The sequence below is a fragment of the Salminus brasiliensis genome, chromosome 12, assembly GCF_030463535.1.
Source record: "Salminus brasiliensis chromosome 12, fSalBra1.hap2, whole genome shotgun sequence".
Lineage (NCBI taxonomy): Eukaryota > Metazoa > Chordata > Actinopteri > Characiformes > Bryconidae > Salminus > Salminus brasiliensis.
The window spans coordinates 39,658,592-39,686,290 of NC_132889.1; the positions used below are offsets into that span (position 1 = coordinate 39,658,592).

A 27,699-nucleotide genomic window follows, 5' to 3' on the forward strand; every position below is an offset into this window, starting at 1 on the left:
AACTAAAGTACTGTAGTAATATTATACTTCTGTATTTACATCACATATAGTCGTACTTGTCAGAAGAGGTTAGCGGCGTCATACTGAATGACTCTACGCTGCGTTCAGTTTCGCTACAGTAGCGTTTTCTCACAGTTTATGAGCTCTGTAGGACGTTCTGTACTTGTACTGTGGCAGAGATTAAGAAGCCGAAGAGCCGACAGAGGGCTTCACCCCATCACAGCGTGATCCTTCCACCGAGTGTGTGAGGCCCTGGAGTCTCCTAAACGGAGGACACGCTCAGGTTTCCTCGGTGAACACTGCAAACTGCTGCTGCTGCTGTCTGGAAAACTGTTCAGTCCACCCCGGACTCCCGACCTCCTCTGAATGTACAGAGAACACCTCTAAAATGTTCCGTTTCTATTTGAACTCTACAAAATGAATGGAGTCTACTCTCAGCAGGCACTCACTAATCTGTTACAACTGTGAGAATAAGATTATCTGTAATAATAAATACAATTTTAATCGTTTCGATACAAGGGACCCAAACCAACCCCCTACTGTGAGTGATGAGAACCAACCAACGGAACCCCCGTTCTCTAACAATAGTGAAACAATGCCATACCAGGAGCTCAGGTGGGCAGAAGGTGAGGTTTAATAGCAAGTGTTTATAACCCTGTTATAAAAGTGGTGGGTGATGGAGTGTAAGATGTGGAAATATGTGGAAATGGAAGGATGGCATGCAGTTGACTGGGAGGTGGACAAGAGGGTGATGGTGACCTGGTGGCAGGGATGGAAACTGGGCAAAGAAGATCACCAAGGGCCTCCAGGTAGCCAAGGGGCCCAGAGGAGCAAATGGCCTGCAGATGCCAACGGTCTACAAGAGCTAAAGAACTAACGACCATTAAGAGCCATTAGCAGGAGCTAAGGTCCCCCGAGTTCCCCAGATGCCCAGGGCCTACAATAGCTAAGGGTCACCAGAAGTCAAGGACTCTGATAAACCAGAGGGCCTCCAAGAACCAAGGCATAATGAACTAAGAGCCATCAAGGAGCCAAAGGTCTCCAAAGGTCAATGGGCTCCAAATGCCAAAGGCCCTCAGGAGTCATGGGTCCCAGCAAGCCAAGGGTCCCCAGAAGTCAATGTTCCCTGGAATCCAGAGGTACCCAGAAGTGAAGGATCCCAAATATCCAAGGGCATCTATCTATCTATATATATATACACACAGATGTTAATTTACCTAAAGATCTAAGTCTGAATGGCTCTAACACTATCCCATATGAATGGCTATATTATCATTAAATAATACAAATCATTTCCTGATCTGCTTTTATTGATTAGCTAGTTTAATGTCATACGTAGTCGTTTATACAGAGTGAATTTGTACTTTCCTGAGTGTTTTAAACACTAATACCTTCACTTGAGTCCAGCAGTGAGTTTTTCTCAGTTCTAGTTTAGTCTTATAGTTTATCTCCTGATTCTCGCTCTACGTACTAAACATACTAAAAGACTCGTCTCACCCTGGACATTACCTGCCGTCCGGACCGAGCTGCAGGACCGTCACGGCCTGGACTAACAGACTTAAACAGCTTTACCCAGTGAAAACAACACAAACAGTGTGACAGTATTTCATTTCATTTAGTTTTTTTTGACTGTTTTTGAGGATAAACTGTGCGATTATAATCAGTGCCATGTCTTCTTTAAATAACTCAGGGCATGAGCACTACCTCATTGCTGCCTCACTCACATTATTTTATAATAAAATGTTTAAAAATAACAAACATTTTTAAATAATTAGCTTATATTTCTACTTTTTGATTAGATGTTGTCTGTATTGTACGTGTAAACACTGCCGGATTGCTCCACAGTTCTGTTGTACACTGTGCAATGACAATAAAAGCATCTTATCTCATCCTGTCGTCTCAGGGTCTGGGTGGATGTAGTTAGCGTTCACCTCTAAGCGTGTTGAGCTCCAGTGGTGTTATAGTGACGTATCGGTCACTGCACTGTACAGCGAAATGTGTCCTCCGCATTTGACCCATTGTGAACACACACACACACACACTAGTGAACTAGGGGCAATGAGCACACACACACACACACACACCGAGGGTGAAGTTTCTTGCTCAAGGGCCCATCAGTGGCAGCTTGCCAAGCTCGGGTATCGAACCCACAACCCTGTCATCAATAGCCCGGAGCTCTGACCGCTGAACATCACTGTTTGGGGCAGTTTGGGAAAATGTGGTGGACCTTCTTCATGTGTCTCAGAGGAAGACTGTGCTTCACCCTCCTAGTGTAGGATTGTGTGATAAGAGGGTTCTAGATAGTGATGGGACTGGAAATACTAAACTGGGCTGAAAATGAATGAGAATGAAAATACTGTAGAATATTTAGGCCCTGTTCCTGTCTTTGCCCAGAACTGCTTAATCCGCCCCTGCCAGGAGCTGTGTGTAAGTGTATATAAGTGTGTGTGTGTGTGTGTGTGTGTGTGTGTGTGTGCAGAATGAACCTGGAGACGATGGCACTGAGGGTGGGGTTTAACACACTCAGCCCAGGACAGAAAAACCGACGCTGCTGTTTACAATCGCACGAGTGTGACGAGGCACTCACCAGCAGCTGTCCGTAAGGCCAGGAGGGGGACAGCAGGTCAGTTTGTCTGTCAGAAAATAAACAAAAACAACAACAGAAATCCCAAAAACAAGCCCCCCGGCAGCCCCTCCCCTTCACTCCCACAGAGAGGGGCTTTGGAAAGGTTGAGTCTCTCACAGTCTCACTGGGCTAATCTCTACAGTTCATGAATTCCAATGGCAGTTTCTGTCGGAGTGACTTTGAGGAGAGGAGAGTTGGCTCGCCCACTCAAGCGGAGCGAGGGAGGGAGGGGACGTGTTGGATTTGGAAAACAAACCCACTCGAAATAAATGAGGAATAAAAGGAAGCACCAATGATCTAACATTTACTATCTATATTCGTACGCTGGCAGCCAATCGGAATCACTCAGAGGACAAAATGACCGCTTTTTCTGTTGAAAGGGATTTATCCTCCAAATAACGCAGAAGAACCGCAAGAAAGGACCCAAAATATCCCATAAAGAGGTACTAAAGAGTCAACACCGCCGCATAATTCAGATTCAGCCCTGCTGACGACGGGGGAAATCCCCACTGCTGTGAATGCAGTCCGGATTCAACTAGATCCTGCATTAGGAACCAAGGGCCTACAATAACTAAGGGTCTCTAGAGGTCAAGGACTCTGAGGAGAACAGGTTCTCAGGTTCTGCAGAGCTCTAATTCTGTTCTACACAGATTGATGTTACATTCTGGCTCTTGCTGCGTCATCCTGTTACACAATACACCCCAACCATCACAACCTCGCACTCAAACAAGACCTGAAAAGGGCTCTTTGACCTGTGATGACAGTGGAACCCTTTTGGTGCTTTATAGAATTACGGTTAAAAAGGTTCTATATAGAAACATTTTCCACCGATCCCAAGAACCTGTTACCCAGGCAAAGAACCATTTCAGCTCCCAAATGGTTAATTGAGCTGTCCCGTTTCTATATGGAACCACTGCCCTTTGTTAAGAACCCTCAAATAACCCGTTTTCAAGAGTCTACACACTTAGCAAAATGTACAGTAAAAAGGGTTCTCTGAAGAACAGAAATAGAACCATTGTAGTGTTATATAGAGCCACTTTTAAACATTTCTATAATGAACGATTTTCCACCCATCCCAAGAACCCTTACACCAGGAAAATAACCCTTTAAACGTCCACATGGTTCTTGGAGCTGTTATGGTTCTATTCAGAATCATCACACTTATTAAGAACCCCTGAAGAACATTTCTGAATAGTGTACACTCTCAGCACAAAGATGTGTACAGTACCAAAACCCTTTTTGGTTCTACATAAACCATTTTAAAAAGTTCTATATAGAACCATCTACAAGAGCTTTTCCTCATGATAGTGGAACCCTTTTTGGTGCTATATAGAACATTTTAAGAAATGGTTCTTTGAGCCATGAACTTACTTAGAACCCTTCAGAGAACGCTTTTTGAAGCACGTACACTCTCAGCAGATATGTGGGGACAGTATTGAAAAGGGTTATTTGACTCAGAACAGCAGTGGAACCCTTTTTCAGTGCTACATTAAGCCATTTTAAAAGGTTCTATATAGAACCATCTATAAAAGCTTCTTCCTACATATAGAGAACCCAAGAACAATTGAAGCTTTCGTGTGGTTTTGAGTTGTCATGTTTTTATACAGAAGAAAGGAGGACCTTCCTTCTACTGGAACCACCACTGCCACTAAGTATGAGAGAATGGGTGAGGTGGTCATCAAGGCCTAACCCTCCCCAGCCTAGCGTCTACTCCTGATGGTGTTTATTGGTGTTTCTGAGTGAGGACAAAAAGACCCCTCAGTAATTCCTCTTGACTGCCAGTGTACATGTTCTTATAGGAAGAGGGGTTCTGGCAGGTCTAGCTACTAGCATACTAGCATGGTCTACTAGCATGCTAGTCTACTCTCCCTGCTGCTGCGGGCGTCCAGCTCAAGTCCCCGGTCGTAACGTCTTGGCCACAGCACTTCAGTTGTGCTTGGATTCACCCCTAAACCCCGCATCACTCCTGCTGCAGCTAGTCAGACGGGCGTGGTTCTCCGGCTCGCTGCATCCTTAAAGTCCTTAGAGTTGGAGTTGTGTGGCTGGAGGAACTCCCTCTCCGAGTTCAGCAGGTTTCCCACTCCGGCCTTGCTAGGGTCTCGGGTCAGCGTGTACATGGAGATGTCGGCGGCGGCCGGGCCGGTGTATCCGCCCTTGCTGATTGGGGAGGCGTCCCTGGAAGGGGCCTCGCTGGAGCGGCAGCTGGAGCGGCGGCGGAAACGGTAGCGGTAGCTGGGGATCCGACTGAAGGCCGACTTCTTGATGAGCTCGGTGCGGGACTTGGCGCGCTGCTTGCGGTGCTTCTCGATGAACATGTGAACCGCCAGCACGCCCACCATCTCCGCCATGATGAAGGACAGCGCTCCGAAGTAGAAGGACCAGCCGTAGGAGTAGCTCTTCTTGGAGTCGCTCTGACCAGGGTCCCCGGAGTTAGCAGATATGTAGACGATTATACCGATAATGTTGCTGAGGCCTGAGAGAGCGAGCGAGGGAGAGAGAGGGAGTGAGAGGGAGTGAGAGAGTGAGGGAGGGAGAGAGAGAGAGAGAGAGAGAGAGAGAGTGAGGGAGAGTGAGGGAGAGAGAGAGAGAGAGGGAGAGAAAGAGAAAAAGGGAGAGAGAGAGCGAGTAAGGGAGAGAGAGAGAGAGCGCGCGAGTGAGGGAGAGAGAGAGAGAGAAAGAGAGCGAGAGAGAGAGGGAGAGAGAGAGCGAGAGTGAGGGAGAGCGAGGGAGAGAGAGAGAGAGAGGGAGAGAGAGAGAAAAAGGGAGAGAGAGAGAGAGGGGGAGTGAGGGAGAGCGAGGGAGAGAGAGAGAGAGAGAAAAAGGGAGAGAGAGAGAGCGAGAGTGAGGGAGAGAGAGAAAAAGTGAGAGAGAGAGAGAGAGAGAGAGGGAGAGAGAGAAAAAGGGAGAGAGAGAGAGAGAGAAAAAGGGAGAGAGAGAGAGCGAGAGTGAGGGAGAGAGAGAAAAAGGGAGAGAGAGAGAGCGAGAGTGAGGGAGAGCGAGGGAGAGAGAGAGAGAGAGGGAGAGAAAGAGAAAAAGGGAGAGAGAGAGCGAGTGAGGGAGAGAGAGAGAGAGGGGGAGTGAGGGAGAGCGAGGGAGAGAGAGAGAGAGAGAAAAAGGGAGAGAGAGAGAGCGAGAGTGAGGGAGAGCGAGGGAGAGAGAGAGAGAAAAAGGGAGAGAGAGAGAGCGAGAGTGAGGGAGAGCGAGGGAGAGAGAGAGAGAAAGAGGGAGAGAGAGAGAGAGCGAGTGAGGGAGAGAAAGAGGTTATTGTACAGCACTCTGTGCAGCTGTGACTCATCATTCCGTGTCATTAAACAGGAAGTTTAATGGAGAGCAGCTCCTCATCACTCGAGTGGAAAGAAGGAAAATAAGAACAATTAGAAACGTTTTAATTTGCTTTTATCCTCCCGCTAATCTCGCAGGGTAAATTATTACAAATTTGCTAGCACGCATTCGAAACCAAACCCAATGGGACAGAACATACGGCGTGTCTCGGTTCGGCCGCTCGAGAATCAGAGCAGAGCCTGGACACAGGTCTGGAAGGCAGCAGCGCTCTGATGACTCGGCTGCTGACTGCTTTATGGAAAGGCGTCAGGCCTTTAGGAAGTTTGTGGATGTTGCCATGGTATTATTTAATGAATGTTAACATAACTTTCCCATTACAAAATGAAACAGTGGTACTCTGAGCACCGGAGCGGACGGGCCACTGGTGCTGCCTTATGTTCTGAGGGTCACTGGTTCAACATCACTTTAGAGTAGTGCTGGCCAGACGTCTGCTAGCTCTCAGCTCAGCTACGTTGATTTCTGGGTGTTACTGGGTTGTAACACAGGCGCTGTAGGAGGAGCTCAGTAAATGTGGAATCAGGTCCGGAAAGTAAAAATCCAGGATTTTGCACCAACAGAGCAGAGCTGAGGCAGTTGGAGCAAAATCCTGGGGTGGGTTTTTACTTTCTTGACCTGAACTGTCATGGGGTAAAACACTGGGAAATGTGAAGTGTGTGTGCTGTGATTGCAGCGAGGCTGAGTGTGTGAACAAGGCTAATGAGATGGGACGGGACGAGAGCGCCGGAAGCTCCATCACTGATGGTGAAGAGTGTACCGTTATTTTTGACACAGCCGTCTCCAGACTGGGCGCTCATTATGCAACCCACGGCTGTTTGAGTCGGTCATTTGTGTGTGTCCAGTGCCTAATGGGATCTTCTGTAAATATTGGACTAACATGGAGTTTTTTTAGAGCCGGCCGCCTATCGGGCCAGAATAACACAAACGGGTCAATAGGGCCGCAGTTTGCTCTGCTCCAACACAGCCAGACACTTTCTTTGTCAATAATCAGAGTTAATCTAGACAGTCAACAGCTCCCTCTGTCTCTCAGCTCGTCAACAAATGCATGTGTACAGCTGTACAATGGGGGGGGGGGGGGGTCCCAGGAGCAAGAAAGTCCCCAATTGCCGAATAATGCTGCTTTCTGGAGTTTACCTGTGTACTGATGTTGCTGTGCTGGAGCCAGTGTTTATCTGTGTGTGTGTGTGTGTGTGTGTGTGTGTGCGCGTGAGAGTGTCTTACCTGCAGAAACGAAGAATATTCCGGCGCTCAGGATGACGTTGTGCCGGCTCCTGTAGAACTCACTGGCAGCTACACAGAGACCCCCCATGAACAACAACCCCACACTCATGATGGGGAAGATACTGGAAGCCCTGACCGCGCCTGAGGACACACACACACACATACACACACACACATGTTTTACTAATGACTGTAAAAGCGAGTTTCCTGATGAATGGGGAGTTGCTATCCAGTTACTATGGTATCTCTGATGGTTGCTAAGGTATTCCAAGTTGCTCCTAGGCACTTGCTATGCTGTTGTAAGCGGTTGTCTTGGTGTAGCTGTTGTAGGTGCTTGTTACAATAAATGAGCAGGTGTACTAATACTTTTGCACGTGTGTGTGTGTGTGTGTGTGTGTGTAGGCAGTCATTCCAGACTGTATCTCAGTGGTCAGACTGTTGGAGTAAAAGCTGATCTCGCTCCACACTGTGGTTATTACAGCGCTAACGCTAATGACGGAGTGTGTGAAGCCTGCGGCTGAACCAAGCCATCTGACAGAAATCTGCAGAAACAGCCCCCCCTCCAACCCCCGCGCCCCCCCGGCTGTGTGTTTATCCTTCACAGAGCTGAGCTCTGGAACGGACGGCATCTGTCCAAAAAAACCCACACTTTTCCTCCAATTATCCGCAGACGGTTCCAGAGACTAAAACTGGGCCAGCTGACCTCCTCCATCCAGAGGTCAGATCCTTCAGTTCCCCCGGTTCTTCAGGTTAGCACTAGACCCAGGCGGTCCTGGAGGGGGTTCTAAATTAGGAGTGGAATAATTATTATGTACAGTCTGATTACTTTTGGAGAACACTGAGCGACAAAGCGGAACACAGAGTTCAAACAAACACATCATCCAGTCGGACCCTCAAAGCTAAGGCCTCCTTTGAGTTCCACCATTTAATTGGAGTCCACCGAACTCCTGAACTACTGAACAATAATATCAGTCAGAAGAAGACAGATCCCGTCAGGACTGTCAGCATTTCCAGCTTCATCTGTCCTCTCCTCTCCTCTGCCTCGCCTCGCCTCGCTCTGCCTTCATTCATCACACTCTTCAGAGGAATCAGCAGTCTCTAGTGGCACACCTCATTAATATATCGGTGCCCAGGGGAAGACTAAACACTCTTCCATCATCCAATTTTCCCACCATCCCTGAAAAATGGATCAGTGGCCGCTGAGCGCTTAATTACAGAAGGATACGGTAGAAGCTGGAGGAAGAGGAGGACCTGGAATGTGTGCATTCTTAATACGAGAGGGAGGATCCTTCCCCCTCTCCACCATCCATACTGACTGATCCATCAAGACCACAGCTACTGACCTTTACGTAACAAATCTTCTCCACCAAACCCCAACCTTCACCAAGTAACTTCAATCTTCTCCACCAAACCCCAACTTTCTCCAAAAAATTCCAACAAACTCAACTCAACACATACAACACTTACTCTAACAAACCTTCTCCACCAAACCCAAATCTTCTCCGTCAAACCCCAACCTTCTCTGTCAAACCCCACCAACATCAAATCTTCTCCATCTCCACCACTTCAATATTCTCCAACCAACCCAAACCTTCTTCAGAAAATTCCAACAAACTCACACACACACAACACTTACTCTAACAAACCTTCTCCAACCAAACCCTAGCCCTCTCCACCGAACCCAACAAAGCCCAAGAACCTAAACCTTCTCAGACCCTTCTGTAATAAACCCATATAGAGCAAATGATCCTTTCCTCTGTGAGGATGATATTTTCTGGGAGATCTGGATTGTTTGTATTTCCTAGGAGAGCAGAATAGTTTCATGAGATCAAGCGTTTTCCTGAGAGTCAGTGTTTGACTGCTTTTGTCTGGCTGTTATTCTAAAAATGTGGCCTTCTGGTCTGTTCTGCTGGACGGGGGTGAGGTTCAGGCCTTGATCACTCCGGCCGAGTGTGACTCGCAGTGTGTGCGGCCGTGTTTACGGCAGTAATGAGGTCGAGGTTATCAGCCTGGCTTTCTCTCGGGCTGCAACAGAGAACCTCATCAGCACAAACCTGAATCACCAGCAGCACAGGATGGAAAGCCGGACACAGTTAAGACACATACAATACAGAGAGGGAGGGGCGAGAGAGAGAGAGAGGGGAGGGGGGCGGGTTTGAGGAGGCACCCGAGCGTATCAGCTCCATTTCCAGCCCATCTCAGCTTCTCTGAAAGTGAGCCGCTCACGAAATGGTGATGTGCTCCTGAACCAGTTTGACTGGCGGCTCTATTTCCTCTGACAGACGGACGGCGCCGCAGACCATTAAAGAGCCTGTGTGCTGGAATTCTCCACGACATAGATACACACTATTCCCTCCCACACAGACATCCCATAATATACATACATTCCCAATTCACTGCTTCAGTGATTTTACAAAAAACAGCTCATTTACATACATACACCCACTTCCACACCTACACCCACTTCTCCAACAGAGCCCTACAAACCCACCCGCGTCTACCACAGCCTTTTACAACAGCCTTTTAGCAGGAAATGACATCATCACATTCAGGGCTTTTATCACAGTGTATCAGTTTGAGGGAAACGAACAGGAATGTTATATTTGAACTGTATTTCCTGTAATCCACGCAGAGGGCCGAGGGCCGAGGGCCCCCTCGCTACAGCAGTTCCTGTGGTGCCAGAGTGAAGCTGCTGCTCCTTTTCGGAGGAACAGGGAATTTAAAGAGAAGCTGAGGAAGTTCTGACTTCAGGAGACGGCTACTGTTTCATTCTCCTAGTGAACTGTTCCTTTAAAGACACACACACACACACACACACACACACACACACACAGGCAGGGGCACATTGTGAGTTAGACCTATTTCCCGAGGCTGAGTGGCTAAAAAAGCCTCTTGTAAATACTCGGCCTGCTGTGGGTTGTTGTTGTGTTGTTGTGTTGTTGTTGTTGTTGTTTACAGGGCGCCGCTCACACATCTGTGCCCAATCTCTTCAGACCCCCGGAGAGCCGGCCGGACCGGTGTGTATGCGTGACACGGCGGCGGGGGGATTTATGTGTCTCTGCTTTAATCACACACATCTGCTGGGCTGCATTCTGATCAGCAGTAGGTCTCACACACTGCTTGGGCTCAGAACACACACACACACACACACACACATACATAATTGCATGTCTTTTTTATTTATTACACAACATGTACACACACTATGAACACTCTATACACACTATACATAATCTACACACACACACACTATACTTTATACACACTACAGACAATTTATACACACTACAGACACTACACACACTATACATGCACCAGACACACTACAGACATTATACACACGCTATACACACACTACTGCAGTGTTCAAATGTACAGGTTTAATCTATAATCTGAAAGGTTTACACTGCTGTTTACACACAGACACTGGACAAGGGGCTAAGGGGTAAATTTAGGTGTGGTGTGGGTAGGGAGAAGTCTTTCCTAATGGCTGGGGGTGGAACCGTCTGTCTTGGAACTGACTGGTTCTGGTCTTCATGCTTCTGCAGATCCTGCCACTGGGCAATTGTGAGAACATGCTGTGGCTTGGGTGAGTGGAGTCCTTAATAATCCTCCTGGACCTCCTCAGACGGCGACTGGTGTAGAAATCCAGAAGGTTTGGCAGCTGAACCCGATGATGCTCTGGACTGTGTGCACAATCCTCTGCACAGCTTCCCGCTCTTGAGAGGTGCAGTTCCCGTAGCAGGTGATGATACAGCCCATCAGAATGCTCTCCACAGTGCAGGTGTAGAACGTCCTGAGGATGCAGGGGTTCATACCAAACCTCCTCAGCCGTCTGAGGTAGAAGAGGCGCTGATGTGATTTCTTCAGCACCCGTGTGGTGTGTTCAGTCCATGTAAGTTCCCCAGTGATGTGAAACATGAAGCTGCTGACCCTCTCCACAGTGGTCCCATTGATGGAGATTGGGGTGTGCACTCTCTCCTGTTTCCTGACGTTTTCCTGGCAGCAGTGTGGCAGGAAGCTGACCTCCTCTCTGTAGGCTTTCTCGTCATCGTTGGAGATCAGGCCCACGATTGTCGTGTCATCAGCAGATTTAATGAGGACATTGGAGCTATGTCTGGCTGTGCAGCCATAGACGTAGAGGGAGTACAGGAACGGGCTGAGCACACATCCCTGGGGGGCTCCAGTGTTGAGGGTCAGTGAGGAGGTTCCGCCTATATGCAAATTGCAGTGGGTCCCGGGTGGTAGGTAGTGAGGAGCAGATGAGGCTCCAGTCAGTTAAGCAGGTAATGCTGACTGTCTTTGGAACAGGAAGGGCAGTTTAAAGCATGCTGGCACGACTGAGGGAGCGAGAGAGGTGTTGAAGATGTCTGCAAAGACTCCAGCTAGCTGACTGGAGCATGCTTTAAGTGCTCTGCCGGTTACGCCATCTGTGCCAGCAAATTTGAAGATTTGATTGGCTTGTTCTGGGATTTCGACTGACACCCATGTCTCTACCAGGCAGATGATACAGCAGTCCCTGGGCTCCCGTTGGAAAGAGATCCGTGCCTGAATTCACTCAGTTTGTGTCCAAGTGCCAGTAGTATGCTGGGGAGAGGGGGATGGAGGGAGGACTCCAGCTCTGGGGTCCTCCGATGGGTGCACAACCAGGCAGCCCAGATAAATGGCGCTCCTTCTGTGTTTACAAACAAAGGATCTGTGTTGTTCAAAGTCCGGTTTACGGTGAGTGATCATCAATCTGATTTCCAGATGTGTTTGTGTTTGGCACATGCCACATGGCTGGTTTGCCAGACAGGGATTGAGCCCAGTTTTGGACCTCAGAGCATTCTGAATGGTGATTCTCCATAGAATGTAAACTTTAGTCTAGGACTAGGCCTAATCCCTTTCTGGGAAACCAGCCCAATAAGCAGATATTTTGGTCCCAAACTCCCCACTGTTGAAATGTCATTGACCAATGCCGGTCTGTCAAAACTCGGCTTGCCTGTTTTTTCTGTTTTATTCTGCTTGATTTCCTTGTTTATTTGTTGTTTGAGCAACAAAGGTGAGAAAAACAGTAAAAGTCCACCCCAGGATTTTTTCACAAACACAAGCAGCATTTACACTCAACAAAGAACAAGAAACACCTGGGGGAAATAATGAGAAGGTGGGGCTACAGACTGGGAACAGGTGAGGAAAAGCCATGCCAGGACAGACCCGGGTTTCAGAGTAAAGCACCACTGAGTGACACTAAAACTAAGGCCAAAATCAACAGCAGCTACTCCAACTGTAGCCAAAGCCTCTAAACTCCCACACTGGACAGAGCCTGCAGGTGTGTTTGGGGTATTTTAGGGAGGTCAGTGAGGGAGGTCAGCATTGTTAGCTTAGCTTGTAGCATGATTGTGCAATTTTTATTTCAGCTGGTTAATGACCTTGTAATTCAAACCACACAGTGCTTACATATACTCCATCACTATGGGTATTATTATATATTATACATATGGGGCATGCTATTACATATAGGTATGTGCATATAAAAAATACCAGTGGTTAGTATAATTATTATTATTGCACATAGATATCACATACAAATGAGAAGGTTTATTATTACACATGGGTGTATATACATATAAAATCATATTCTGTGAAAAACAAATTGACTTTGGAACTAACAGGTTCCCCACAGAGAAATGCTAGAACATTGTTAATGGTTCCCATAGAGAAGGATGGAGTAGACCCGGACTCACTCTGTGATGGAGTAAATCTGACTGAACTTTTTAATAATCACCTTTCATGATTTTGCTCAATTAAGCTTTCTGAATATTGGGCGTCAGTTGATTTGACGCCCCACCACCGATCTGTAAGCACAGCGAGGCTGTTTTCAGAGGAAGATGTCAGTGGCCCAGCGGGAGGCCCGGGACTGGCTGGAGAGCCAGGCAGATTTATCACCAGGCCGTCCCCATGATATGCTCGGATGGATGCATCCAGTGTGTTAAGCTTCAGTCACCAAGCAATTTCCAGACACACTGCACCTAATCTACAAGCTGGTAAAAGCACGGGGGTCAACGCTAAAAAACTGTGAAAAGCCACCGGACCCCAACCACAGAAATCCATCTCACCAATACCAGCCTTCTCCATGCATATAATCACTGTCTGCCAGCGGCCTCATGGGTAAATATAGCACAGGGGACAAGTGTGTGTGTGTGAGTGTGTGTGTGTGTCCTGACTATGTACAAAACAGAAAAAACAGAGAACAACAGAACCAGCTAAACGGTCCTGACTTTATAAAATACCTTTTATATATTAAAATACTTATATAATACCATATAAATAGTATTTAATGGTGTGTATTATATTTATGTATTGGTACACACTTTGGTGTGTGTGTGTGATTGAACACTTACGCAGTAGATACTCGGCTGTATCCTGTTCATAATCAGCATCCTCCGGAAAATGATCAATCTTCTTACACACTCCACGAAACGTTCCTGAGAGAGAGAGAGAGAGAGAGAGAGAGAGAGAGAGGGAGGTGGTTAGAGTGTGTGAATGTTGTGTAGTGAGTGTTGGGTGTGAAGAGTGTGATTCTCATTAAAGTGTTTACTTCTCTTATTAATAAAACAGGTCACTGAGCACTATTGGTCAGCAGCCTGCCCTGTGTGTGTGCGTGTGTGTGCAGTCACCGACAGCCTCTGTTCACTCGGCTGCACGCTCAAGATGACAAATGAACAAAAATAACACGACTGCCCCTGGGCGGAGCACACGCGCACACACACACACACACACACACACACACACACACACACACACACACACAGAACTCATGCAGAGAGAGCTGTCCACACACAATGCCATGTCTCCTCTTCTTTCTGTTTTCTCTCTCTCTGCTGCCAAACAATACACATCCAAACACAAAAAGATTTTAATTTACACCATCAACCACCTTTAACAACTATCAACCATCAACCATCATCAATAATCATAAACCATCAACCATCAAAAACCATCAACCAACATCAACAACCATCAACCATCAACCAACATCAACAACCATCAACCATCAACCAACATCAACAACCATCAACCATCAACCAACATCAACAACCATCAATAATCATAAACCATCAACCATCATAAACCATCAACCAACATCAACCATCAACAACCATCAACCATCAACAACAAACATCAATAATCATAAACCATCAACCATCAAAAACCATCAACCAACATCAACAACCATCAACAACCATCAACCAACATCAACAACCATCAATAATCATAAACCATCAACCATCAAAAACCATCAACCAACATCAACAACCATCAACCATCAACCAACATCAACAACCATCAATAATCATAAACCATCAACCATCAAAAACCATCAACCAACATCAACAACCATCAACCATCAACCAACATCAACAACCATCAATAATCATAAACCATCAACCATCAAAAACCATCAACCATCATAAACCATCAACCAACATCAACCATCAACAACCATCAACCATCAACAACAAACATCATCAAAATGTAAGTGAGTGAGTGAGTGAGTGGAGAGGGAGAGTTAGAGAGTGAGTGAGTGAGTGAGTGAGTGGAGAGGGAGAGTTAGAGAGTGAGTGAGTGAGTGAGTGAGTGGAGAGGGAGAGATAGAGAGTGAGTGAGTGAGTGAGTGAGTGGAGAGGGAGAGATAGAGAGTGAATGAGTGAGTGAGTGAGTGGAGAGGGAGAGATAGAGAGTGAATGAGTGAGTGAGTGAGAGGAGAGGGAGAGTTAGAGAGTGAGTGAGTGAGTAAGTGAGTGGAGAGGGAGAGATAGAGAGTGAATGAGTGAGTGAGTGAGTGGGAGGGAGAGTTAGAGAGTGAGTGAGTGAGTGAGTGAGAGGGAGAGATAGAGAGTGAATGAGTGAGTGAGTGAGTGGGAGGAAGAGTTAGAGAGTGAGTGAGTGATTGAGTGAGTGGAGAGGGAGAGATAGAGAGTGAATGAGTGAGTGAGTGAGTGGGAGGGAGAGTTAGAGAGTGAGTGAGTGAGTGAGTGAGAGGGAGAGATAGAGAGTGAATGAGTGAGTGAGTGAGTGGGAGGAAGAGTTAGAGAGTGAGTGAGTGAGTGAGAGGAGAGGGAGAGTTAGAGAGTGAGTGAGTGAGTGAGTGAGTGAGTGGAGAGGGAGAGTTAGAGAGTGAGTGAGTGAGTGAGTGAGTGGGAGGGAGAGTTAGAGAGTGAGTGAGTGAGTGAGTGAAGAGGGAGACATAGAGAGTGAGTGAGTGAGTGAGTGAGTGGGAGGGAGAGTTAGAGAGTGAGTGAGTGAGTGAGTGAGTGAGAGGGAGAGTTAGAGAGTGAGTGAGTGAGTAGGTGGGAGAGTTAGAGAGTGAGTGAGAGGAAAGGGAGAGTTAGAGAGTGAGTGAGTGAGTGAGTGAGAGGGAGAGATAGAGAGTGAATGAGTGAGTGAGAGGGAGAGTTAGAGAGTGAGAGAGTTAGAGAGTGAGTGAGAGGAAAGGGAGAGTTAGAGAGTGAGTGAGAGGAAAGGGAGAGTTAGAGAGTGAGTGAGAGGAGAGGGAGAGATAGAGAGTGAGTGAGTGAGTGAGTGAGTGAGAGAGTTAGAGAGTGAGTGAGTGAGTAAGAGGGAGAGTTAGAGAGTGAGTGAGTGAGTGAGAGAGAGGGAGAGTTAGAGAGTGAGTGAGTGAGTGAGAGGAGAGGGAGAGTTAGAGAGTGAGTGAGAGGGAGTGTTAGAGAGTGAGTGTGAGGAGAGGGAGAGTTAGACTGAGTGAGTGAGTGAGTGAGAGGGAGAGATAGAGAGTGAATAAGTGAGTGAGTGAGTGAGAGATAGAGAGTGAATGAGTGAGTGAGTGAGAGGGAGAGAGAGAGGGAGTGGGAGGGAGAGATAGAGAGTAAGTGAGTGAGTGAGTGAGAGGGAGAGATAGAGAGTGGAGAGGGAGAGTTAGAGAGTGAGTGAGTGAGTGAGTGAGTGAGTGGGAGGGAGAGTTAGAGAGTGAGTGAGTGAGTGAGTGAGAGGGAGAGTTAGAGAGTGAGTGAGTGAGTGAGTGAAGAGGGAGACATAGAGAGTGAGTGAGTGAGTGAGTGAGTGGGAGGGAGAGTTAGAGAGTGAGTGAGTGAGTGAGTGAGTGAGAGGGAGAGTTAGAGAGTGAGTGAGTGAGTAGGTGGGAGAGTTAGAGAGTGAGTGAGAGGAAAGGGAGAGTTAGAGAGTGAGTGAGTGAGTGAGTGAGAGGGAGAGATAGAGAGTGAATGAGTGAGTGAGAGGGAGAGTTAGAGAGTGACAGAGTTAGAGAGTGAGTGAGAGGAAAGGGAGAGTTAGAGAGTGAGTGAGAGGAGAGGGAGAGATAGAGAGTGAGTGAGAGAGTTAGAGAGTGAGTGAGTGAGTAAGAGGGAGAGTTAGAGAGTGAGTGAGTGAGTGAGAGAGAGGGAGAGTTAGAGAGTGAGTGAGTGAGTGAGAGGAGAGGGAGAGTTAGAGAGTGAGTGAGAGGGAGTGTTAGAGAGTGAGTGTGAGGAGAGGGAGAGTTAGACTGAGTGAGTGAGTGAGTGAGAGGGAGAGATAGAGAGTGAATAAGTGAGTGAGTGAGTGAGAGATAGAGAGTGAATGAGTGAGTGAGTGAGAGGGAGAGAGAGAGGGAGTGGGAGGGAGAGATAGAGAGTAAGTGAGTGAGTGAGTGAGAGGGAGAGATAGAGAGTGAATGAGAGTGAGAGGAGAGGGAGAGATAGAGAGTGAGTAAGAGGGAGAGTTAGAGAGTGAGTGAGTGAGTGAGTGAGAGGAGAGGGAGAGTTAGAGAGTGAGTGAGTGAGTAAGAGGGAGACATAGAGAGTGAATGAGTGAGAGTTAGAGAGTGAGTGAGTGAGTGAGTGAGAGGAGAGGGAGAGATAGAGAGTGAGTGAGTGAGAGGAGAAGGAGAGTTAGAGAGTGAGTGAGTGAGAGGGAGAGATAGAGAGTGAATGATTGAGTGAGTGAGAGGAGAGGGAGAGAGTGAGTGAGTGAGAGGAGAGGGAGAGTTAGAGAGTGAGTGAGTGAGTGAGAGGAGAGGGAGAGTTAGAGAGTGAGTGAGAGGAGAGGGAGTGTTAGAGAGTGAGTGTGAGGAGAGGGAGAGAGAGAGTGAGTGAGTGAGTGAGTGAGTGAGAGGAGAGGGAGAGAGAGAGTGAGTGAGTAAGAGGGAGAGTTAGAGAGTGAGTGAGTGAGTGAGAGGGAGAGTTAGAGAGTGAGTGTGAGGAGAGGGAGAGATAGAGAGTGAGAGGAGAGGGAGAGAGTGAGTGAGTGAGAGGAGAGGGAGAGTTAGAGAGTGAGTGAGTGAGTGAGAGGAGAGGGAGAGTTAGAGAGTGAGTGAGAGGAGAGGGAGTGTTAGAGAGTGAGTGTGAGGAGAGGGAGAGAGTGAGTGAGTGAGTGAGTGAGTGAGAGGAGAGGGAGAGAGAGAGTGAGTGAGTAAGAGGGAGAGTTAGAGAGTGAGTGAGTGAGTGAGAGGGAGAGTTAGAGAGTGAGTGTGAGGAGAGGGAGAGATAGAGAGTGAGTGAGTGAGTGAGTGACTGAGAGGGAGAGATAGAGAGTGAATGAGTGAGTGGAGAGGGAGAGATAGAGAGTGAGTAAGAGGGAGAGTTAGAGAGTGAGTGAGTGAGTGAGTAAGAGGGAGAGTTAGAGAGTGAGTGAGTGAGTGAGTGAGTGAGAGGAGAGGGAGAGTTAGAGAGTGAGTGAGTGAATAAGAGGGAGAGATAGAGAGTGAATGAGTGAGTGAGTGAGTGAGAGATAGAGAGTGAATGAGTGAGTGAGTGAGAGTTAGAGAGTGAGTGAGTGAGTGAGAGGAGAGGGAGAGATAGAGAGTGAGTGAGTGAGAGGAGAGGGAGAGTTAGAGAGTGAGTGAGTGAGTGAGAGGAGAGGGAGAGTTAGAGAGTGAGTGAGTGAGTGAGAGGAGAGGGAGAGTTAGAGAGTGAGTGAGAGGAGAGGGAGAGATAGAGAGTGAGTGAGTGAGTGAGTGAGAGGAGAGGGAGAGAGAGAGTGAGTGAGTAAGAGGGAGAGTTGGAGGGAGAGTTAGAGAGTGAATGAGTGAGTGAGTGAGTGAGAGGGAGAGTTAGAGAGTGAGTGAGTGAGTGAGTGAGTGAGTGGGAGGGAGAGTTAGAGAGTGAGTGAGTGAGTGAGTGAGTGGGAGGGAGAGTTAGAGAGTGAATGAGTGAGTGAGAGAGAGGGAGAGTTAGAGAGTGAGTGAGTGAGTGAGAGAGAGGGAGAGTTAGAGAGTGAGTGAGTGAGTGAGAGGAGAGGGAGAGTTAGAGAGTGAGTGAGTGAGTGAGTGTGAGGAGAGGGAGAGATAGAGAGTGAGTGAGTGAGTGAGTGAGAGGGAGAGTTAGAGAGTGAGTGAGTGAGTGAGTGAGAGGGAGAGTTAGAGAGTGAGTGAGTGAGTGGGAGAGTTAGAGAGTGAGTGAGAGGAGAGGGAGAGATAGAGAGTGAGTGAGTGAGTGAGTGAGAGAGTTAGAGAGTGAGTGAGTGAGTAAGAGGGAGAGTTAGAGAGTGAGTGAGTGAGTGAGAGAGAGGGAGAGTTAGAGAGTGAGTGAGTGAGTGAGAGGAGAGGGAGAGTTAGAGAGTGAGTGAGAGGGAGTGTTAGAGAGTGAGTGTGAGGAGAGGGAGGATAGACTGAGTGAGTGAGTGAGTGAGTGAGAGGGAGAGATAGAGAGTGAGTGAGTAAGAAGGAGAGTTAGAGAGTGAATGAGTGAGTGAGAGGAGAGGGAGAGTTAGAGAGTGAATGAGTGAGTGAGTGAGTGAGTGAGAGATAGAGAGTGAATGAGTGAGTGAGTGAGTGAGAGATAGAGAGTGAATGAGTGAGTGAGTGAGAGGGAGAGAGAGAGTGAGTGGGAGGGAGAGATAGAGAGTAAGTGAGTGAGTGAGTGAGAGGGAGAGATAGAGAGTGAATGAGAGTGAGAGGAGAGGGAGAGATAGAGAGTGAGTAAGAGGGAGAGTTAGAGAGTGAGTGAGTGAGTGAGTGAGTAAGAGGGAGAGTTAGAGAGTGAGTGAGTGAGTGAGTGAGTGAGAGGAGAGGGAGAGTTAGAGAGTGAGTGAGTGAATAAGAGGGAGAGATAGAGAGTGAATGAGTGAGTGAGTGAGAGATAGAGAGTGAGTGAGTGAGAGTTAGAGAGTGAGTGAGTGAGTGAGTGAGTGAGTGAGAGGAGAGGGAGAGATAGAGAGTGAGTGAGTGAGAGGAGAGGGAGAGTTAGAGAGTGAGTGAGTGAGTGAGAGGAGAGGGAGAGTTAGAGAGTGAGTGAGAGGAGAGGGAGTGTTAGAGAGTGAGTGTGAGGAGAGGGAGAGATAGAGAGTGAGTGAGTGAGTGAGTGAGAGGAGAGGGAGAGAGAGAGTGAGTGAGTAAGAGGGAGAGTTAGAGAGTGAGTGAGTGAGTGGGAGTGTTAGAGAGTGAGTGTGAGGAGAGGGAGAGATAGAGAGTGAGTGAGTGAGTGACTGAGAGGGAGAGATAGAGTGTGAGTGAGTGAGTGAGAGGAGAGGGAGAGATAGAGAGTGAGTGAGTGAGTAAGAGGGAGAGTTAGAGAGTGAGTGAGTGAGTGAGTGAGTGAGAGGAGAGGGAGAGATAGAGAGTGAGTGAGTGAGTGAGAGGGAGAGATAGAGAGTGAGTGAGTGAGTGAGAGGGAGGGAGAGTTAGAGAGTGAGTGAGTGAGAGGCGAGATAGAGAGTGAGTGAGTGAGTGAGAGGAGAGGGAGAGATAGAGAGTGAGTGAGTGAGTGAGAGGAGAGGGAGAGATAGAGAGTGAGTGAGTAAGTGAGTGAGTGGAGAGGGAGAGATAGTGAGTGAGTGAGAGGGAGAGTTAGAGAGTGAGTGAGTGAGTGAGACCAAGAGATAGAGAGTGAATGAGTGAGAGGGAGAGTAAGAGAGTGAGTGAGTGAGTGAGTGAGTGAGTGAGTGAGAGGAGATAGAGAGTGAGTGAGTCAGTGAGAGGAGAGGGAGAGTTAGAGAGTGAGTGAGTGAGAGGAGAGGGAGAGATAGCAAGAGTGAGTGAGAGAGAGGGAGAGATAGAGAGTGAGTGAGTGAGTGAGTGAGTGAGTGAGAGGGAGAGATAGAGAGTGAGTGAGTGAGTGAGTGAGAGGAGAGGGAGAGATAGAGAGTGAGTGAGTGAGTAAGAGGGAGAGTTAGAGAGTGAGTGAGTGAGTGAGAGGGAGAGATAGAGAGTGAGTGAGTGAGTGAGAGGGAGGGAGAGTTAGAGAGTGAGTGAGTGAGAGGAGAGATAGTGAGTGAGTGAGTGAGAGGAGAGGGAGAGATAGAGAGTGAGTGAGTGAGTGAGTGAGTGGAGAGGGAGAGATAGAGAGTGAGTGAGTAAGTGAGTGAGTGAGAGGAGAGGGAGAGATAGAGAGTGAGTGAGTAAGTGAGTGAGTGAGAGGAGAGGGAGAGATAGAGAGTGAGTGAGAGGGAGAGTTAGAGAGTGAGTGAGTGAGAGGGAGAGTTAGAGAGTGAGTGAGTGAGTGAGTGAGTGAGTGAGAGAGGGAGAGATAGAGAGTGATGAGTAAGTGAGTGAGTGAGAGGAGAGGGAGAGATAGAGAGTGAGTGAGAGGGAGAGTTAGAAGAGGGAGAGTTAGAGAGTGAGTGAGTGAGAGGGAGAGTTAGAGAGTGAGTGAGTGAGTGAGTGAGTGAGTGAGTGAGAGAGGGAGAGATAGAGAGTGAATGAGTGAGTGAGTGAGTGGAGAGGGAGAGATAGAGAGTGAGTAAGAGGGAGAGTTAGAGAGTGAGTGAGTGAGTGAGTGAGAGGGAGAGTAAGAGAGTGAGTGAGTGAGTGAGTGAGAGGAGATAGAGAGTGAGTGAGTCAGTGAGAGGAGAGGGAGAGTTAGAGAGTGAGTGAGTGAGAGGAGAGGGAGAGATAGAGAGTGAGTGAGTGAGTGAGAGGGAGAGATAGAGAGTGAATGAGTGAGAGGGAGAGTAAAAGAGTGAGTGAGTGAGTGAGTGAGAGGAGATGGAGAGTTAGAGAGTGAGTGAGAGGGAGAGTTAGAGAGTGAGTGAGAGGAGAGGGAGAGTTAGAGAGTGAGTGAGAGGGAGAGATAGAGTGAGAGTTAGAGAGTGAGAGTGAGAGTGAGAGGGAGAGTTAGAGAGTGAGTGAGTTAGAGGAGAGGGAGAGATAGAGAGTGAGTGAGTGAGTGAGAGGGAGAGATAGAGAGTGAGTGAGTGAGTGAGAGGAGAGGGAGAGATAGAGAGTGAGTGAGTGAGTGAGTGAGTGAGAGGAGAGGGAGAGTTAGAGAGTGAGTGAGTGAGTGAGTGAGTGAGAGGAGAGGGAGAGTTAGAGAGTGAGTTAGAGAGTGAGTGAGGGAGAGTTAGAGAGTGAGTGAGAGGGAGAGTGAGAGGGAGAGGGAGAGTGAGAGGGAGAGGGAGAGGGAGAGTGAGTGAGTTAGAGGAGAGGGAGAGATAGAGAGTGAGTGAGTGAGTGAGAGGGAGAGATAGAGGGAGAGTTAGAGAGAGAGTGAGAGGGAGAGTGAGAGGGAGAGGGAGAGGGAGAGGGAGAGTGAGTGAGTTAGAGGAGAGGGAGAGATAGAGAGTGAGTGAGTGAGTGAGAGGGAGAGATAGAGAGTGAGTTAGTAAGTGAGTGCGTGAGTGCGTGAGTGAGACGAGAGGGAGAGATAGAGAGTGAGTGAAAGGGAGAGTTAGAGAGTGAGTGAGTGAGTGAGAGGAGAGGGAGAGATAGAGAGTGAGTGAGTAAGTGAGTGAGTGGAGAGGGAGAGATAGTGAGTGAGTGAGAGGGAGAGTTAGAGAGTGAGTGAGTGAGTAAGAGGGAGAGATAGAGAGTGAGTGAAAGGGAGAGTTAGAGAGTGAGTGAGTGAGTGAGAGGGAGAGATAGTGAGTGAGTGAAAGGGAGAGATAGAGAGTGAGTGAAAGGGAGAGATAGAGAGTGAGTGAGAGGGAGAGTTAGAGAGTGAGTGAGTGAGTAAGAGGGAGAGATAGAGAGTGAGTGAAAGGGAGAGTTAGAGAGTGAGTGAGTGAGTGAGTGAGAGGGAGAGATAGTGAGTGAGTGAAGGGAGAGATAGAGTGTGAGTGAGTAAGTGAGTGAGTGAGTGAGAGGAGAGGGAGATAGAGAGTGAGTGAGTAAGTGAGTGAGAGGAGAGGGAGAGATAGTGAGTGAGTGAGAGGGAGAGTTAGAGAGTGAGTGAGTGAGTGAGTGAGTGAGTGAGAGAGAGGGAGAGAGGGAGAGTTAGAGAGTGAGTGAGAGGGAGAGTTAGAGAGTGAGTGAGTGAGTGGAGAGGGAGAGTTAGAGAGTGAGTGAGTGAGTGAGTGAGAGGAGAGGGAGAGAGTGAGTGAAAGGGAGAGTTAGAGAGTGAGTGAGTGAGTAAGAGGAAGAGATAGAGAGTGAGTGAAAGGGAGAGTTAGAGAGTGAGTGAGTGAGTGAGAGGGAGAGATAGTGAGTGAGTGAAAGGGAGAGATAGAGAGTGAGTGAAAGGGAGAGATAGAGAGTGAGTGAGAGGGAGAGTTAGAGAGTGAGTGAGTGAGTAAGAGGGAGAGATAGAGAGTGAGTGAAAGGGAGAGTTAGAGAGTGAGTGAGTGAGTGAGTGAGAGGGAGAGATAGTGAGTGAGTGAAAGGGAGAGATAGAGTGTGAGTGAGTAAGTGAGTGAGTGAGTGAGAGGAGAGGGAGATAGAGAGTGAGTGAGTGAGTGAGTGAGAGGAGAGGGAGAGATAGTGAGTGAGTGAGAGGGAGAGTTAGAGAGTGAGTGAGTGAGTGAGTGAGTGAGAGAGAGGGAGAGAGGGAGAGTTAGAGAGTGAGTGAGAGGGAGAGTTAGAGAGTGAGTGAGTGAGTGGAGAGGGAGAGTTAGAGAGTGAGTGAGTGAGTGAGTGAGAGGAGAGGGAGAGAGAGTGAGTGAAAGGGAGAGTTAGAGAGTGAGTGAGTGTGAGAGGGAGAGATAGAGAGTGAGTGAAAGGGAGAGTTAGAGAGTGAGTGAGTGAGTGAGTGAGTGAGAGGAGAGGAGAGAGTGAGTGAGTGAGAGTTAGGGAGAGTTGAGTGAGTGAGTGGAGAGGTGAGGAGAGAGAGGGAGTGAAAGGGAGAGTGAGAGAGTGAGTGAGTGAGTGAGTGAGTGAGTGAGTGAGAGGAGAGGGAGAGATAGAGAGTGAGTGAAAGGGAGAGTTAGAGAGTGAGTGAGTGAGTGAGTGAGTGAGAGGAGAGGGAGAGATAGAGAGTGAGTGAAAGGGAGAGTTAGAGAGTGAGTGAGTGAGTGAGTGAGTGAGAGGAGAGGGAGAGATAGAGAGTGAGTGAAAGGGAGAGTTAGAGAGTGAGTCATGTTCCTGCGCTCTCCTGCTAATTCCCGCTGGCTGCTGCAGCCCCGCCGCCTGCCACACCGCAGACCACCCGACAGACACACCATTCACAGCCATTCAGCTCCATTCATACACTCACAATCACACACACTCGCTCACACACACACACACAGGACGACTGAAGCAGGAGGGACGGGGATCTGCACTGAGATGGTTCTGATGTGTTGAATTGGAATGAAAGCCTATTTGCTTCAATAACACATCTTAGAACCTTCAGCTGACAGAGAACCAGATCTGATCATTACTAACAACAGAAACGTTCTAAAATAGGGTTCCCTACACCCCCACTTTTAAAATCTCCCATAGCAGCTTAATGTGGTGGGGTGTGAACAGGGTAAAAGCATGGAACCAAGATCGGGTAGAGTGTTTTAAATCTCAAGAGGATCTAGAACCTAGACAGTGGGATGATCTGTTCTAGAAGGAAGACAACATGGAGACTACATAAAGGGTGCAGAGCAGAAACAGGGTGGAGGATTCTAGAACAGGCTATAGGGTTCTATATAGCACCAAAAAGTGTTTGACTATCGTGACAGCTCAAATGACCCTTATTCCTAAAGCACCAGAAGAAACGTTGTTCTTGAAGAGAAACAGGACGGAGACTAAAGGTTCTACCTGAAAACAGTGCACAGAATAAATAGATAGAGATAAAGACATGTAAGAACCAAGTATAGACTAAAAACTCTAGAACAGAAATGAGAAAGAGAAGAAAGAACCATTCTAAGGTTCTTGGCAATAAGGTGGAGGAGACCGGATGCTCTAGAACAGAGAACAGTCCTGGGAGTGATACCATGTGAGATATTTGATGTTTGAAGCCGTCAGGACACTCCGGAGAGGCTGGTGAACAGAAACACTGAGCCCATCAGCCCGACACGGAGGCGCTCTGTCCGAAAGCATATGTTGCCATAGTAACTGAGTGAGGCTTAAGCTTCGTTCATGGAACCGAAATTGACAAATTAGCCCAGCTCGGAGAAATAAGCCTGGCTTATTGAGTTAGCTCGCCTCACCCCATACCTCCCAGAACACCAAACCAGATATACATAATCAGAACAGGAGCAGTTCTACTCATGCCAGCAGGAAAGCAGAGGGGAGAATGATCAGTTCTCTGAGAGAATGATCAGTGTGGAACCCTGAGAACCTCCCAGACCTTCCAAAGAACTAATGAGGTCTTATACGTTCTGTGGCTGACACAATTAGGAACCAGCCAGTTATGTTCTGATTGACAGTGGGCACAACCTTAAGTAAAATGCTGATGTACTACTCTAGTCCTTTAGGAGGTTCTAGATAGGCTGTGAGTGGCAATGTGAGCAGAATAACACCACTCTAGTCAGTCTTAGGGTTCTAGGTAGGCTGTGTAAGTCAGATTGTTACATGCCACTCTAGGACATGTACTGGTTCCAGATAGGTTGTAAATGTCAGCAGTAGTGTGCACAGAATACCACTCTTGTTCTTTTTCTAGAAGGTTCTAGATAGGCTGTGAGTAAAACACAGAACTCAAACTGCAGAGACCATACATCAACATCCACCATGCTAGACAAGAGTAAACGCAGGGGGTATAAGAGCACCAGACACAAACAGGAACACCTGGGGAGGATAACGAGAGGGCAGGGCTACAAAGGAGACACAGGTGGGAACACTAATGACTGGGTGGGGCTAGGGGCGGAGCCAAGAACACAAAACAGAGCTGTATGCTGAGGAGAACACAGGGAAAACAAAACTACACACAGACACAGAGAGCAGGGAGAGAAAACACAGAGACACCTGGTACAAGTGGTGTGAGCCGAATAAACACCACTCTAGTCCTTCTTAAGGTTCTAGATATCCATTCAAGGCACAATTAAGAATTAGGATGCTAGGAAGATCCTAGCATGAGGACATTAGGTCATGTACAGAAGGTTCTCTGACAGGCAGGCATATATGGACGATTTTAGAACAGAGACAGGAACAGGCACATGTTGTGTTCTAGTCCATTCAGTCGCAGAACACAAAGACTCAAGGTTCTAGAGCAGAGACAGAGCAGAAATTCACAAACATTGTGTTGAACAGAGCAGCTTAACTCGCCCCCCCCTGTCCAGAACCCCTGTGCCCATCTCTACACCCGCCGGGTGACGCCACACCTCTGGACAGGAAGGTCACCTGCACCCAGCGGGGTGGAGAGGATCGCTGCGGACCTGAAATCCTCCCGGGATAAGGGGGGTGGGGGGGGGGTTCCGGTGCGTCCGTGTCTGATTGTCTCTTTTTTAGGCAGATGGTAGTTCTCTAAGGCAGAACATGAGAACCTGCCAGCGGGTCTCCATTTCCAAAAGAGGGAGCAGCAGAGCATTCGGCAGAACTCCAGCCTCAGTCTCATGGCAGGGCTCGTGGAGGGAAGGGCGAATGCATTAGAGGAGGAGTATTTCATTAGCTTTATCTGTCCACTCTGTGGCCTCTATCATTATAAACAGCCTCTGAATAAATAAGAGGAACACTAATGCTATTATCCTCCTCTGGAAAACAGCCTGCCAGCCGAGACTCTGTAGTGGAATTAAAACTCTTAATTCAGTTTCAGCGCTGACCAATGGCTCAAAATGATTTGATTAGGATAGCGGAACACTGGGCCCCCTTCATGAAACCTTCCTGAATATGTGAGTAAATCTGAACATAAAGCTGCTGATCACAAACGCCAGAGAGGAGCTGATGAGTCTGGCTTTATGAGGCTAATAATGAATGAACACAAACAGCCACTGCCCCATATCAACCACTTGGATCATCATAGCATCCACTTAGACCACTTAGCAAAAGCCTATCAACTGTATAACCCCATAGCAACGATATGGCAACACCTCAGCAGCCACTTGGGTTGGGCACTGACTGCGGCGTCTTGATGACGCACTTTTCTGAGGTCAGGCTGCAGGTTCGAGACAGCAGTCCGACCTGGAGGAGCATTGCCGGTCCTACAGGATCGGTCCTCTTGTCATTAAAATGTTAATGTTATCAAACCAGCGCCATGTTTCCTGATCTCGTGCTTCTTCTACTGCAACAACAGAGTCAGCTGAAATGTCAGGGCGGCACACCGATACTGATTTAGCATTAGCAACACTTCTGAATGCGGTGCAAATCAATAAAATGCAGATATTTTAATCCAACGTTTCTCAGCACCTCTCCTCCTCTTCCCCCTCCTCCTCTTCCTCATATGAACAGTTTTATTTCAAAAAGCACTAAAAACATTTTAGTTTTCATGTGAAATAAAATGAGCTTTCCACGTAGCAGACAGCCCAGCGCTAATTCAGTTACAGGAAAATAATATTGTGTGAAAATGTTTATGAATATTGATGTAAGAGCACTGCGCTACAACTCTTTAAATATGACATCAAAGGTGCTTTTATCTGCTGTTTCTCCTGTTATTAACCATTTTTACATCTATCTACCAAACAATGCCCTAGCAACTGCGTCACCGTATCCCTGTGTAACTGTATTACTATATAACTATAACTGACAAGTAGAGAGAGAGGGGGAGAGAGAGGGAGCGAGAGAGAGAGACATAGAGAGAGAGAGAGACACACACACAAATATATATATATATATATATAGAGAGAGAGAGAGAGCGAGAACAAGGAAGAGAGAGAGAGAGAGAGATAGAGAGAGAGAGAACAAGGAAGAGAGAGAGAGAGGGAGAGAGAGAGAGATAGAGACATAGAGAGAGAGACTCACATATATATAGACAGAGAACGAGGGAGAGAGAGAGAAAGGGAGAGAGAGAGAGAGAAAGGGAGAGAGAGAGAGAGAGAGGATGGGGAGGGGGGGCTTCAGGACGGTTATCTTTCTGGGTTTTATTAATCTGTCATCCACCGTTCTAGAGAGGAGGTACCAGAGGAGGAGGAAAAACCCGTCCCACCCAACCCACTCCACAGAACACTGCCGGGTCAGAGTGTACACACTCCTCTGTTTGGAAGTGTAAGCTACTGATATAATCCAGGGTTACAGTTCAATGTACTGAGCTACACTATATGTCCAAATGTTTGTGGACACCCCTTCTAACAAATGCACAGATATGCAAATGTATACACACAGCCACATGTGCTCACAGTCACTGTGTGTGTTTCACTGGTGTGTGTGTGTGTGTGTGTGTTCACTGCACGGATGGGTTATAAGGCGGAAGCAAAATTTTTATTCGACACAAATGATGGTGACTATAGTTGTCTTCTCTTGTCTAGAGAGATACTGCCAATACAATAGGACTCTCTGGAGCAGATCAACATCATGACCCTACTGGCTCCAT

At 47.7% G+C, this 27,699-nt stretch overlaps 1 protein-coding gene across 1 annotated transcript in view; it reads right to left on the reverse strand.

The window, feature by feature from the left end:
* Positions 1-6: 6 nt before the first annotated feature.
* The window catches only part of cacng3b (calcium channel, voltage-dependent, gamma subunit 3b), a 70,483-nt gene continuing 42,790 nt past the window's right edge, over positions 7-27,699 (reverse strand). The window contains exons 2-4 of the mRNA XM_072694125.1: positions 13,567-13,650; positions 7,187-7,327; positions 7-5,099 (exon numbers count right to left, since the gene is read on the reverse strand). Of these exons, the coding sequence (XP_072550226.1) occupies positions 4,606-5,099; positions 7,187-7,327; positions 13,567-13,650 (719 nt within the window). The 3' untranslated portion in view covers positions 7-4,605. The remainder of the gene's footprint in view (positions 5,100-7,186; positions 7,328-13,566; positions 13,651-27,699) is intronic.